The sequence below is a fragment of the Mycteria americana genome, chromosome 7 (assembly GCF_035582795.1).
Source record: "Mycteria americana isolate JAX WOST 10 ecotype Jacksonville Zoo and Gardens chromosome 7, USCA_MyAme_1.0, whole genome shotgun sequence".
In the NCBI taxonomy this organism is placed as follows: domain Eukaryota; kingdom Metazoa; phylum Chordata; class Aves; order Ciconiiformes; family Ciconiidae; genus Mycteria; species Mycteria americana.
In genome coordinates, this window is record NC_134371.1 from 64178497 (window position 1) to 64192902 (window position 14406).

Sequence of the window (14406 nt, forward strand, 5' to 3'; positions counted from 1 at the left end):
TTCTATCTAACTCAGAGTGCAAGGGAAACATTTTACAGGAAATAGAGTTTTAATTCATATATTAAGAAAGACTGATATAAACACACTCATTGAAATGGACTCGGTTATGTTCAAGTGTTCTAGGGTAACAGTCAAGGTTATAAAACTAGAAAGCTGTTACTACAATTAACAGGAGTACTGCATTACATACATTAAGCCAGTGGGGAATACATACTACATCCCTACCTTCAAAAAACAATTTAATACAAGGTTTTAATAATAAATATTCTCTGTGCTACAGATACCAAAATATAACTTCTTTATAAAAAAAACGAGGTACAAATTTAAGCTGGACTTAAGTGTTTTCTGCTGTGCCCTCTGCCATCACCCGGTGCACTGATACAAAATGATCAAAGGCAGATTTGATGATAAAACGCAAGTAAGTGGCTTGGAAATCAGGAAGCTGTAGAAAGAAAAAAAACGTTATTGCATTCTCTGTAGTAACGTAACTATCAAACGTCATTTGCAGAAGTCTGTTAGACAGAAGGATCTAGATATTTCTGTGTCTGTTTTCAAGTTACACATAAATCAAGCTCTTTGAATACATCTAGCCAGCTTCAGAGCTTCTTTAGATGACAGCAATTCAAAAAAGTCCCACCCCTCCTGACTACTGCAGCCTTAAAGGCAACAACTGAAAGAGGAAAGATTGCCACACTTCTGGAAAGAGCTCTTTCACATAATTAGGAGCAGTAGGCAGGTGCAATTTCATACCATAATCTACAAAGGAGCAGTTGGGAAGTGCAATTTCATACCACGATCTACAAATTCCTATATCTAACATCAATTTAACAATAATTGTAAATAAAGACATGTTTTGGTTTTTCATGGTTTCTCCCCAGTTAGTCTAGACATCCCATGTCGTGAACCACTACTGACGTACACTGTAAATACTCACTGGAAATTCTTCCATTTGAAGCTGTCCTTCTGTGTGTTGCAAATCTAGAAAAATACATTTTAAAGCAAATAATGAATAATAATGTGCAAAGCTGTGAAAAGTTTTCACTGGACTTCAGAGATCAAGGGAGTTTAAGGACCATGAACTTATACTGCATATAGAAATTGTTCTTTTTTTTACAAGGTGATTTAACAGAACAAATACTTTTTGCAATATCCCAGTGTATATATATCCCACTCATTATGCTGGTTTATAAAATGTCACCCAAGAGGCATTTAACAAAAACAAGCCAACCAAACAATGCAGGAAATGGCACTCTGTTATACTATATAAGTCTGTTTTTAATTTTTGGAACATAAAAGCAAGCGCACAAGTAGTGCTTTTAGCCCTTATACAGCACTGTACATCTCCAAACTGCTACACAGACCATCAGTGTTCATAAACTTCATTTAAATGTGCCTATTACATTAACGTCTAATAAAATAATCAAGCCACACTTGACTACTCCACAAATAGACATGGGGTTAAAGTGACTCACTGAAAACATTATAGTTTATCACTAATGATTAAAAGGATGGTTTTATCTGTATGGCTTAACAGAACCTAACTAAAATCTAAGCTCAATTTTATAAGCATAATTTTACAGACTATGTATACTTAGTCAAAGCCATAAAATTAAGATTTAACTTTAGAATAAAGAGTATTGCTTCCCAGTGTATTTGTTTATCATTACCCATCTAAAAATGCATTTTTCAAGTTGGGAAAATGGTGCTATATAGTACCAGGCTACACGACTGGAAACCTGGCTATTTTTCCAAAATGTTTGTGTTTTCACTTGATGTTCAAAGAAACCAGTGGGGAACCCAAAGAATTTGATATTATGTATGCAAAAAGTGATAGTTCCCTCCAGAAGAGCATCACTGAAATTATTCAGGCAGCTAAGGAGAAAATGTAATTAAGTTACCGAGAGAACTACTCCGTGGTGTAACATCATAAGCAATTTTTGCAGGAAAACAGGGATCCCTGCAAAACATGCAATTACAATACTACCCAAGACTAACTAAAATTAACAAAAGTAGTCTAGGTCATGAGGCTTTACCAAAGGCTGACAACGTGACCAATCTTGTTCTCAGATACCTGCCAGGGCACACATCTTAGTGTTATCCTCCCTTGTTTTGCTAGAAAAAAAACATTTTCAAGCTTCATTAGCAAGTTTTATTTTTTATGAATTATCTCAGTAGTAACAATAAAAGACAATCAGAATCCTTCCTAGTTTGCCTAACACAAACTTTGTTATTCTAAAACCTAGAAATAGTAAATGAATCAACAAAGATCAACATCATTCCCACAAAATCCCCGCTGCTTCAGATTCAGAATCTTACCTTTTTCAATGCACTCTTCAAAATCTACTGGGTCTTTAGATATGCTTCTTTCAATCCTTAAGGTCTGCACTAAAATACATATACATTTAAAATATCAATACAAATTCTGATTCTTTATTGATAATGATATTTACTGCACCACTTTTCATCTACAAAGCACTTTAAAAGCATTAACTAATGCATTCTTCTCTAACTCATGGGGTAGGACTATAATACAACCACCATCCTCATATTCCAGGTTCGACAAACAATGACAAGTTTTCATGTCTTTTGTGTAGCCTCTGCTAATGGTCAAGCTCCTGTCCTCATGCTCTGACTTTGTAACAGTCCTTTCTGGTTTAGAACTCACATTTTCCTTCATATTATTTAAAAAAGTAAGACTAAGAGAGTTCTGTTGTACGAAACTATAAAAATCAGTAATCAAAATAAATCATTAAAAGAGTGAGTATTGTAGTCCTGTCCATTATATTAGAACAGCCATTGCTGTGTGACAGAACAGTTAATTACAAGCTCGATACAAGGTGTTGTAAGAACAAAACAAGTGCAGATGGGGTAGATTTTCCATCTTTTTCTGATTTATTTATGAAAAACTTTGGATGTGGAGGACAATTGCTTTGTTAAGCTAAATGAAGCTTTATGAATTAAATTAAGCTGTATGAATTCGTCAGAAGTGATTACTTACAAAACGTGACACTACTGTGAGAATTTACATATAGGCACACACACACATTTTAACATAGTATGTATTACATACCACAATATATGAAGTCTTACCCAAATAACACTGGATTGTGACTTTACTGATTTTTACACATTTAGGAAAACCAATAATGAATTCCTGTGGGAACATGCCTGTCGTTGTCCAAAACGTTTCTGAACTTCTATGGAGAAAAAAAAAGACAAAACCCCCACCTGCAGCTTTCCAACTATAACCGCCTTGAAATTTATCACCAAAAAAAAGAAAAAAAAAAAAAAGAAAAAAGCTGCAAAGCCATTTTTATTTGGGGTATTTTAAGCACACCCCTGTATGACAATGGGGAAGCTCTCTGGAGGAGAGAGCTGATAAATTAATTAATACTTTAACATTCAGGCTCTGTACCCGAGCAGTACCACAGAAGGACTCACGAATGGGGGGGTGGGGTTCCAGAAAAGAGTTAAATTATGTGCCAACATGAGCGGGTAAACAAAACACAGAGCCTGGCCGTGACAGGCTGCGGTAACGGCAGCACCGGGAGGGATCCGTGGGAGGAGCGGCCGCCCCGGAGCAGCCCCTTCCCGCCGGGGCCCGCGCACCCCTCACAGCCCCTCACAGCCCCTCAACGCCCCGCGCCGTCCTCACCCGTCCGCCATGTTCTCGGCGGGGTGCTGCTCGTCGCTGGACGTGGCCAGGACGACGGCAGCCCCCGCCGAGCTCAGGCACCAGTCGGCGGCCCTCATCCCCGCCCGGCGGCCGGCAGCGGAGCGGCGGGGAGAGGAAGGCCGGGCCTGCCGCTACCAGGCAACGGCGGCGGCCCCGCGCAACCCGCAAAGCCGTCCCTGCGCGCCGCCCGCCCGCGCCCGCCGTTCCGCCTGCGGGAGCTGCGCGGTGCTTGGCGGGATCCTGCGGGACCTGCCACCTCAGACTAAGCGCCTCACAGGCGCGGGGCAGCGAGAGCCCCTCACGGCCCCGGCGCCCCCTTTCCCGGCTCCCCGCCGGTGCCGTGGCCTCCCGGGAGTCTCATGCCCCGGGCCCGGCGCGGAGGGGTGGCGGTGCGGCTGTCGCCGCGGGGGCGGGAGGTTTGGGAGCGGGGAGCTCGCCCCACGCAAGGACGGGGCAGCCGAACGGGACCCCGGCGTACCCCACCGCCGCTCGCCCCGTTCCCCCGCAGCCCCCCCTCCCGGCATGCCCCGCGCCGCCCCGGCCCCGGCCCGGTTCCGGTCCCCGCCCCCGGCGCGGCTCCGCCCGCCGCCCGCGGGCGCTGCGGGATGGGCGGCGGGAGCGCCGAGCCGCGGCCCGGCTGACGGCGCGTCGGGGCAGCCCCTGCCGGGGCAGGTAGGTGGGGGCCGGGCCGGCGGGGCGCGGGGAGCGGGGCGCTCGCCTCCCTGCCCCACGCCTGCCGGCCGGGGCGCACCGGGGGCCGGGCGGGGCGGGGACCCTTCCCCTTGCGCCCCTCGGGGCTGCGCCCGGTGACGGCGCGCTCACCCCCGGGCAGGGCCCGATCCCTTCACAGACCCCCCCCCGGGCAGGGCACGACCCCCCCCCTCCCGCCCCCTCAGGGCTGGACCCGATCCCCTCGGCCCCCCCCTCCTCCCGGGCAGCGCCCGATCCCTTCAGCAGTCCCTTCCCCCGCCTCAGGCAGGGCCCGATCCCCTCCCGCCCCGCAGGACCTGAATCCCCAGCCCCTCCGGGTAGGGGCTGAGAGGACCCCGTCCCTCCCCTGCCCCCCGCCATGGCAGGGTCTGCGCCCTCCTGCCCCCCCGCCAGGATCCCTGCTCACGAACCAGAGCCCCCCGCACCGGCTGGGCTAGGCTGGGGAAGGGGCACCAGGAGCCTGCCCACCCTCCCAAGGGAGGGAGATTCTCCAGCAGGCTCCATTGCCCTGCTGCAGTCGGCCATTTGCCCTCCTCCTCCTCCCCCCCCCCCCCCGCCTGCAGCAGAGCCAGGCCAAGCTGCGGGTCCTGCTTCCCACACAGCCCCCAGAGACCCTCTCCTGCTGCCCGTGCGTGTGCTGGACTGGGATCCAGCCCCAGGCCACTGACGGGCACCAGGCACAGAGCGGCAGGGCCCTGCCAGAGCAAAAGCCTTTCACCTCTCTGCCAGCCCTGGGTTTGGTTCTCACTTGACTGGTGTTTGTGGTTTGATGGCAGACAGCACACACCCCTGTTCCACGTAGCCTGGCCTTCCTTGCCCTGCAGGGTTACCTGACCGTGCTCGGGGCATTGAGGAGAGCTGCCAGGGTTTGGGGTCTTTCCTGAGTAGTGTTTTCCTCTGTGGCTATTCTTTACCTGTCTTTGGTTTGTTTTTGCAGAACTGGACGAGGGGAATGTCTTACTGTCTCCACTCAGAAAGCCATTTGGATACTGGGCCAATATATGTGCGCGAAAATGGGAAGCTGCACGTGGTAAATCAGGGTGCAGGCGGCATACAGAATGTCACTCCCAAAACGAGACCTTTTAGGCTGTTTTCCAGAGGATTTTCGGTGGAGCTTTGTATGAACAGGGAGGACGATAGGGCAAGGAGGCAGAGGACTGATCATTTCATCTTCACGTACACTAAGGAGGGGAACCTCCGGTACTCGGCCAAGTCTCTCTTCAGCCTAGTGCTGGGTTACATTTCTGACAATGTTGATCACATTGACTCGTTGATTGGTTTCCCAGAGCAGATTGCTGAAAAGCTCTTTTCAGCCGCAGAAGCAAGACAAAAGTTCACAGAACCAGTAACGGGACTGCGAGCTCTACAGAAGTTTACTGAAGCATATGGCAATTTGGTGCTATGTTCATTATGCTTGCGGAATAGGTAAGTGTGTTCAGTAACAAATACTGTCATCTGCTAGTGCTTTTTGCTAGCACACTTCAAGTTTCCCTTAAATTATTTTCTCTCAAAAATAATTACAAAAAAAATCTCTTGGGCCTTATGACACCACCTAATTTTAATGAAATGACCTGAGCCTTGTCTGACTCTGCTGCTTGCTTCCTTTTGTCCCATTCCCATTTTGTCCCAAGTAACAAGCCATAGGATGAGAGGAAGTGGCCTCAAATTGTGCCAGAGGAGGTTTCAATTGGATATTAGGAAAAATTTCTTCACTGAAAGGGTTGTCAAGCATTGGAACAGGCTGTCCAGGGAAGTGGTTGAGTCATCATCCCTGGAGGTATTGAAAAGACGTGTAGATGTGGCGCTTAGGGACATGGTTTAATGGTGGACTTGGCAGTGCTAGGTTAACAGTTGGACTCCATCATCTTAGAGGTCTTTTCCAAGCTAAACGATTCTGTGATTCCATGATTCCCTTCCTACAAGTGCAGCTGCTGGTTTTATTCTAAGATACAAATCATAATACAGGTAACAGACTACATCCGTGTTAACTAACAGGGGATTTTATGTGAACAATTAAACCTGCAACTATTTTTTAACAGTAATAATCAGCACTTCCATAGCAATCTCTGTGTTTAATGCCTTCTCAGGTATTTCATGGGATGTTTTTGTAATTGCTGTTTATAAGCATTTCAACATACTTAGCTTACTGTACAGATAAAATGCAAACTTGCAAACTGTCTGGGTTTATTTACTATAAGCTTGCTATCTTGTTTCATTTTGGGGGCTCAGAAGAAGATACAGGCTTGTAGGTAAGTCACAGGCTTTGAAATCAGGCAGGTTTTACCTTAGTTTATTGTGGTTCCCATCCCCGTATTGAAAGTGCTTTAACAAAGTTCTGATGAGAGTCCAGCACCAGTTTTTCCATCTTCTCAATGTCCACATTGTCTTTCACTAAAAGAGAGTCTTACCAAGCTTAAAACTGGATTATGTTTTTAAAGCCTTGCTCCTACTGAAGTCTTTCCCAGTAATATAACCAGTCTATCTTCCATCTGTACACTTGAAAAAGGGATGGTTTATCCAGTTTAAAATCAAAGTACAGGCATATTCATCTGAAGTGCCAAGGGGTGTTTTAAGCGCAGCAGGAATGTTTGAGCAGAGGTCAATTATCTGTTGTTTTATCCTTTAAACCTACTTCCTTTTTATCTCTAGTACAGATACTTTCTACAGGATTAATTCAGAAATGAAGTTACCTCTGGCATCTTTTGCCATTAGAGAAAGCTGAGTTAAGTATCGAGTCTTTGAAATCCAGGAAGTAAGATATTAAGGCATTTTCCGATGAATCTTCTTTCTAGAAGAGCCCACTCTTCTCTTCACAACCCCCCTGAGCTGCTAGTATCTGTCAAGAGTTGGCTTGTGCTCTGACTATGTGTATTGCCTTCCGCATAGCTGAATTGCATGGCAAAGGGATTTGGTGGGGTAGTTTGATAGGTGTACTTGCAGTGGGAGGATATTAAGGTCCCCTTATTTGCATAGGCAAAGAGGTGTTCCTTGAGGGATCAAATTAGTAAGCACCCCTCATTTCAGCAGTGAAGATGCTGACCTCGGGGTTTCTCTTGCCATGGGCAATATAAGGTAAATTCAGGCGAGATTAGGGAATTTGGGGCTTGTCTTGCCAGGTGGACAGTAAGAGGTAAATGCAGGGGAGGTTGGTGAGGTAGTGACTGCTATGTGCTTATTACTGCATATTAGTGCATGCCATTCTTTAGTGGTTTGTTCCCATCTCTAAACCTCCTACTGAATAGTTCCAGCACAGATGTTTGCATGGCTGCGGAGTGAATCAGATCAGGGAACTAACACAGCTAAAAAAATAACCCACTGAGTAACTACTGCCTGGGGTGTAGTCACAGCTCTAGTTGGAGTCCTGCAGGTGTCCTGTAGGACTTTTATCTCTAGTGAAGTATTTTATTTACGTATATAAAAAGTAACATTTTGCAATTTGACAAGCTATCCTGATACATTTGGAATAGATTTTAAACCTGGATGAACGTGCATTTGTCTACGCGCTTCCTAGATACTGAGGAAGAGCAGTTTGTGAAGTTGATTTATGGTAAACTGGAATATATATTTTGCATTATTCTGAACTCATACAATAATAATCTGTAAAGAAGTCCCTAATTGCAATGTTTGCAAGTTGAAGTCTTAATTGTTAGTCCAATATTTTGAATCAAAGCAAAACCATGACATTTGTTCAAGGAGAAGACTGGGATCTCAGATGTGTTATGTACAGATTGCACATAAAAAGGTACTTAGGACAGCTGGCTAATTTCTGTCAATTTTCACGTAGGTACTTACAAGAAACAACTGCGTTATGCTTGTGATAAGAGGATATAGGACCCTTCTTATGTGCCTGAACACTGATAGCTTTTTGGTTTTGGTTTTTTTTTCTCTTTACAGGTACCTGGTTATCTCTGAAAAGCTAGAAGAAATTAAGTCTTTCCGGGAGCTGACGTGTTTGGATCTCTCCTGTTGTAAACTTGGAGATGAACATGAACTGCTGGAACACCTCACCAAAGAGGCTCTGTCTAGGTACCGATTTCTTGACACATAGCTAAAAATGACACTCTCTTTTCCTGTCACTAAGCAGTTCAAAGAATCAGGCTGTGACTTTAAAGGAAAGTTTCACAGGCAGCAGTGTGCAAGTTTGAAGATTTTGGTTATTCATAAAACCCATTCTTGAGGTAAACAAAATACAGAATTTATTGTACACAAAGCACATGATCCAAAGCACATACTGAATCGTAAAAGGTCCTACAAATGTGCAAGATAATTTACTGTCTTATGTTTTTAAATCAACTTTTTATAATTTCCATTGGCCAGGTAAAATCTGCATCTGGAACAGTTTTACACTTTTATTTCCTTTTTTAAGAGGGAACTTTTATCAGCCAAATTTTTAACCAAACAAATGTTCCAGATGAAGATTTCAGCAAGCAGTAGGTCGAATATTTAGTTAATTAACATTTCAAAAAAATGAGTTTTGTAATTTTGTTTGATACTACAGATTGGAAAGTAGAAAATTTTGGAAATCAATAGGCAGGATGACTGCTAATTAGGGGATGCTATGTTACTATAAGATTTTGGTGCATTTTGCACCAAGGTTTTGTCTTGAAGTGCTCTGGAGAATGTTTTAGTGTTATGTTTTTCCCTGAGTTTTGTTCACCTATGTTATACCACCTCATTGCTTACTTAAAATCATTGCTGTATCTCTTACCGAATCTGTCCTCTCCCATTTTGCCAAGCATTTTTCTCTTTTTAGTTTCCAGTGGAGTTGAGATTGGCAGCCTTGGTTTAAATAACTTCAGTGTATAAAGAACCTTATTGTCTCTGTTAGCAAATGCTTGTGCTCTAGGATTGGTTTGTCACTGGAGCTCTGGGAATAGCTGGTCATGTAAGTGCTTCTGTCGAGCTAGCAGAGGCAATATAAAGATATTTGTTAGTCCTACTAACCCAGGCTTCTTTCTTGCTACTTTTTACTAACCTTAACAAAGTAGACTGAAGGGTTGGCACAGAGTTTTAGGACATTTTACAAAACTGTCTAAAATAATGACTATAAACTATGCATTTGTATCTCTCCTCCCAGTGTAAAACGGCTTCTCCTCAAAGACAACTCTTTATCAGATGCAGGCCTTCGCAGAATGACAGCACCAGTACGAGTATTGAAAAAGGGACTTGAGAATCTTTCGGTATTAGACTTGTCTTGTAAGTACTTCATGGTTTAATATTAGAAGCAACCTGTATCCTTTCTGATGAAGAATTTATCCTCCTTAATATTGAAGGAATACAATTAATTGGATGATTCCCACGAGCCAAGTACTCAACCCCAAATTTCACCAACAGCTTTCCAGAAGGTCATACCTGTAGTCTCAGCCAGTTGCTACTTACATAAATATTTTTAATAGTTTGAGAATTGGTATTGTAATACTTGTATTTTTATCATTAGAGGGAAAAAGTCAGTTTTGACTCACTTTCAAAACATGAAGCATACTACAAAGAAAAGGCCAGACCCCCCCTTGTTCCAGTACTAGCTTTTGGAACAAATAATTTCTTGGTATTCTGATCATCTTTCTTTACATCTTGCAACTTAGTTAACTTTACTTGATGTTACAGGTAACCCTAAAATCACAGATGTGGGAATTGGATACCTTCTTTCTTTCAAGAAATTGAATTGTTTGGACATTTCTGGGACAGGTCTCAAGGTAAAAGAGCATCTGTCGAAGTTCACTGGACAAGTGTAATCAAACGTGCTTCCCCTCTGACTACTTTATTTCCCTTTTCACTAGGACGTTAATGCCGTCATTAAGCGGATCCAAATGCAGATAGGCCTGGTTCACTCAAAAGTGCCTCTGAAAGAATTTGATCATAGTAACTGCAAAACAGAGGGATGGGCAGAGCAGGTATGGGGTTTTAAGTCTGTTTTACTCTCTAGAAATTGTCCTTATGGAGTATTAAATCCCTGAATAGGAAAGAATATGGGCTAGAGTTGTTTCTAGTGATATTTCTGTAAATTTTACAAGCAAAATTTTAACTCCTTCAAATGTGATTTCAGACAGTTTTGCAGTGGGAGCAGGCAGTTATGGAGGCCATCAAGCCACAAGACGACTTGAGATCCAGAACAGCGGCTCTGCGCTTCTGTACGTAACTGCATAGAGACCACATAGCTTATTTGTTTTCTTTTCTACAAAGAGTATTTTCATACTTTTTTTTTTTTAATAGTACAAATAGCATCTCAGGAGTGCAATTTCAGCCATTTGTGTGACTGCATTACAATGTGTTTGAGTTTTTTCATTTGTTAGACTGCCGGATAACTCTTAAAGTACAGCATGGCAGCATGTTCAGGGCAACATATAATAACTGAGTTGTCTCCTTAAAATTCTGAGTCCAAAATATAAACGTTATTTTTCTCTATGCACATTTCAGCAAAGCAGTCAGTATTCCAGGTTGGCTTGGCCAAAACAATTTGCAACACAAGTATGCATTTTACAGCATAATTCTGTTTTTCCCAAAATCTAAACTTGTTTTTTTTTCCCCCGTAGATGGCAAGACACACAGAATAGAGGAAGTAGTCAAATGCAAGTTGGTGGAGGCAGAAACAAAAACATCTGGAAGCTTGCAGTTTTATAAGGAAAAAGTTCAAAATTGCCATTTACCTTTGAAAAAGGAGGTTGCAGGCAGCCATGAATTAAAGAACAATAAAAAAAGAGCTTTGGCTGAACAAGAGAGAGAAAGGACTTCCAAACAGAAGCATCTGTGCCTCACTGTGGAGGACTGGGACTTGTTAAATACCTACTGAGTCAGAAAGAAGTGGGTCTTTTGTTTGTTGTTTTCTTGCTAATGACAGAATTTAGCCGTATTGAGAGGGAGTAACAAAGGAGACCAGTATTGTTAAATCTGGTTGCTGTGATATGCTTGTGGGTAACCTATGCTTGGGGAGGGATAGAGTCAAGGAGAAGGTTGATGATACTACTGTATATTTTCAATACATAATAATTTTTTCAAATAAAGTTTTTGTTGTCATCCTTAGCTAATTCTTCTGACATAGATATCATTCACAAAAATAGCTGGTCCTATCCCTCCTCCTCTCTTGCCTCCTGAGGGACAGAAGACTAATCACGGCAGCTCATCTGAAATGAAGCTGCGCTGTGCTTGTCAAGTGCCCTGGGACTTTAATAGCGCTGGTAGAACATAAACGTCAGCCTGTAAGCACCGGGCTGTGCTGATAAAGCTCTGACAAAGGGAGGAAGCAAAGAGGATAAGCACAGGCCCCTGGGGAGGGAGGCAGAGAGACAGTAACCCCTCGGTAATAGTTATTGCAGAAATCCGAAGTAGAACAGAAGTCCCCTATCTCCCTCCTTTTAGCCCAGGAAATGAAAGCGGAAACTGGGTTACTGTAGAGATTAGACTCCGCAGCTGTAATATATTCTCCCTTATACATAAATTCCCTGCATTTGAGCACATTCTGTGGTTTAAAACCTGTTCTCAGTGTGCACTGCAATATACGAACTACTTCCCCATCTAAAAAACATTCACTGAATTATACATATTTGTTGTAAAAAAACCCTAGATACTCAGACTCATTCTGTGTTGGTCGGTCTGAAGCCAGCGGCACAGCTGTAATGCTGCAGGTGTGTTTAGCATTGAATTCCTGCCCTGAGCCTTTTGGTCAAAATTGGCTGAGGTGCACAGTGCCCATGAGTTGGGCACTGCCACCATCATTGTGCTCTTAGGCCTATAAGGCCAAGAATTTACTACAGGTTTCCTCTACTAGTGCTTATTTAGAGGATATCTTCCTTCTTTTACGCTGTTGTTTACCCTAATTGAGCCACAAGAAAAGCAACACATCCTTGGAAATCATGAAGAGGCCAAGAAAAGGAACTTCACCTCAAAAATGCATAGAGCTAAACCCCTTTCTCTCTTTGTGCCTTTATTGCTGAATTTTCCTCAAAAAGGGACTACAGACAAACGAAACAAGCATACTTGCGTTCAAGCCCTACATTTTTTTCCCCAGAAACTCAGGGCTATTAATAGCTTCCACTGACAACTACATCAGCCCTCTGCTGAGACAAATAATGGCACAAAGAGTGACTTAGCGAAACAGCGTCTCAACAGGGAGGAAGATGACTGTGGTGCTCAAGTATAATCCTCCTCCTGCAGCAGGCTTCTGGTTCAACAGCCACCGCGGATTTCTTTTGCCAGCCTTTCCACCGCTGCGGAGATCTAATCTGACCATGGAGAGATGCACGGGTCGGAGAATCGTATACTCCATTTCACATCGGTAAAGCAGCTGGGAGCTGATGCCTTGAGCCGGAAAATAGGCACATTGTGGTTTGACAGGAACGGTCTGCCCAGGTCACAGGCTTGTCGGTAAAATAATACAGTACAGATTTCCTTTCCAGAAGAGGTGTTTTAGAGCACTGTGTTTCTTACGCTCTCCATCCCTGGTACAATTATTCCTTTTCTTAGGGTTCTTGCTGACCAGCAGACTTCCTCTTTTAAACACACCACTGTATAAATTTTATTCTAGGAAGACTTAGACACGCCACTATGTCCTCAACCCACTAACCTCTGTTGATTGCTCTCTGTAAGGCACGAAGCCTCTGCTGACCAGGAACAAGGCAGTAAGAAGGAAAATTACAGGAGGAGACTCACCCTGAAATAGATAGGCTCAGCCAACTGCCTGCTTAAACTGCTCGCTGCGTCCCTGGCTGTTTCCAGGCTGGTTTCTGAGTCCTGCTGCCTGGGGACTGCTGCTTCTGTGTCTCTCTTGGCTAGTCTCTTCACAGATGTAAATCCAGAGCAGGATGAGTCCCTGGTTCCTCCCTCCTAATTGGGAGCCATTAATCACAGCTCCACCGTCCCAGGAGCACTCACGGGGAACTGATACAGGGACATCAGCCAGAGAGCAACCCTGGGGCTCTACCCTACACTACTGGGTGCGTCAGCTCCTCTGACACCAGTAAACCTTTACTGGCTATCTTAGATGCAGAGATCACATTCTTGACCCCATTTCTTTGTGGTTCAGCTCAATTACAAAGCTGCTTCGGAGAGGGGAGTGTGTTTAGTTTCCTCTTTCCAGCCAGGGATATCGTCCATGCCCCCTATGTCTGCCTCTCTTTCCTCACCCTCCTGCTGAAGGAGAGAGAAGGTGGCACAAGAATCTTTCCTGCCTTAAGCCTTCTTTATCATGTCTCACAATAAAGTAAGAATTCCCAGATCCCAACATTGTCCCCATCCAGCCAAGGCAAGCCACCACTTGACCTCTGCTGCGGTGGAGAAGCAGCCTTCCTACACAGCAAGCACAAACGTCTGACTCCCCACCCTCACACGTTGCATGCCCCAATCTTATAACTTGGCAGAAGTGAGCTGTGGCAATGATTGACAAATATTGGACTGGGAGAATACAGCAGTTGCCGTATGGGTCAGCCTAACCACAGCAAACATCGGAGGCTCCAGAAAGTCATGGCTGTCTCAATATCTTTGATACAGAGCAAATTTTTTTTTTTTTTTACCAGTCATCTTGGCTGGGCCCTACGCTGAGTGTGGGTGAGGGTTTCTGTATTTTTTTAACAGCTGATTAGTCCAATCCTTACCAGCTACAGTTGTTCTGTTATCCATATATAGTTCCCATCATGAGGGGTGAGATTCTTCTTCCCCTCCTCTCCCACCTTTCTTTGACTGCTGCCCATAGAAGCATGCAGCAGTTGTAGCCCCCCTGCACCCTCCCAACGCAGAGAGCTTGTTGCGCACCCTCCCACTTCGAAGCCAAGGAACAGGCAAACAGTCCGTGGCTGAACCCGATCTGAATTGGAAAAAAGCTCTTCTTCCCCAGGAAGGAGAGGCTGAACCGGTAGCGCTGCCTCTGAATCACCCCTCCTTGGGCTCCTCTTAAGAAATACTGCAAGACTTCCTCATCGATTGCCCCAGAACGTACTTCGGGGTAACAAGAGGAACAACAGCAACTGCAATAAGCCAGGCTTTATTAACCAACCGCAACTTAGCCTTGCTGAAGCATTAGATGCCTGTGA

At 44.3% G+C, this 14406-nt stretch overlaps 2 protein-coding genes across 2 annotated transcripts; one reads left to right on the forward strand and one right to left on the reverse strand.

Annotated features, from left to right (window-relative positions):
* Positions 1-7: 7 nt before the first annotated feature.
* IFT25 (intraflagellar transport 25) lies at positions 8-4197 on the reverse strand. Its single transcript, XM_075508806.1, has 5 exons — positions 3656-4197; positions 3091-3197; positions 2317-2385; positions 935-978; positions 8-442 (listed from the first exon to the last, which is right to left on the reverse strand). The coding sequence occupies exons 1-5, from the start codon at positions 3751-3753 to the stop codon at positions 335-337; spliced, it is 426 nt and encodes a 141-aa protein (XP_075364921.1). The 5' UTR covers positions 3754-4197; the 3' UTR covers positions 8-334.
* Positions 4190-11404, forward strand: LRRC42 (leucine rich repeat containing 42). Its single transcript, XM_075508804.1, has 8 exons — positions 4190-4348; positions 5325-5812; positions 8282-8413; positions 9465-9583; positions 9992-10080; positions 10165-10278; positions 10431-10515; positions 10918-11404. Exons 1-8 carry the CDS (start codon positions 4199-4201, stop codon positions 11172-11174), a joined length of 1434 nt encoding a protein of 477 aa, XP_075364919.1. The 5' UTR covers positions 4190-4198; the 3' UTR covers positions 11175-11404.
* The last annotated feature ends 3002 nt before the right edge of the window (positions 11405-14406 follow it).

Bases quoted from the DNA above. Each gene is read 5' to 3' on its own strand.
- IFT25 (XM_075508806.1), bottom strand. From the start codon at position 3,753: ATGAGGGCCGCCGACTGGTGCCTGAGCTCGGCGGGGGCTGCCGTCGTC. The intron at 3,198-3,655 runs GTGAGGACGGCG...TTTTCTCCATAG, and splicing joins GCCGAGAACATGGCGGACGG to AAGTTCAGAAACGTTTTGGA. The intron at 2,386-3,090 runs GTAAGACTTCAT...TATGTATTTTAG, and splicing joins CACAATCCAGTGTTATTTGG to TGCAGACCTTAAGGATTGAA.
- LRRC42 (XM_075508804.1), top strand. From the start codon at position 4,199: ATGCCCCGCGCCGCCCCGGCCCCGGCCCGGTTCCGGTCCCCGCCCCCG. The intron at 5,813-8,281 runs GTAAGTGTGTTC...TTCTCTTTACAG, and splicing joins TCATTATGCTTGCGGAATAG to GTACCTGGTTATCTCTGAAA. The intron at 10,516-10,917 runs GTACGTAACTGC...TTTCCCCCGTAG, and splicing joins AACAGCGGCTCTGCGCTTCT to ATGGCAAGACACACAGAATA.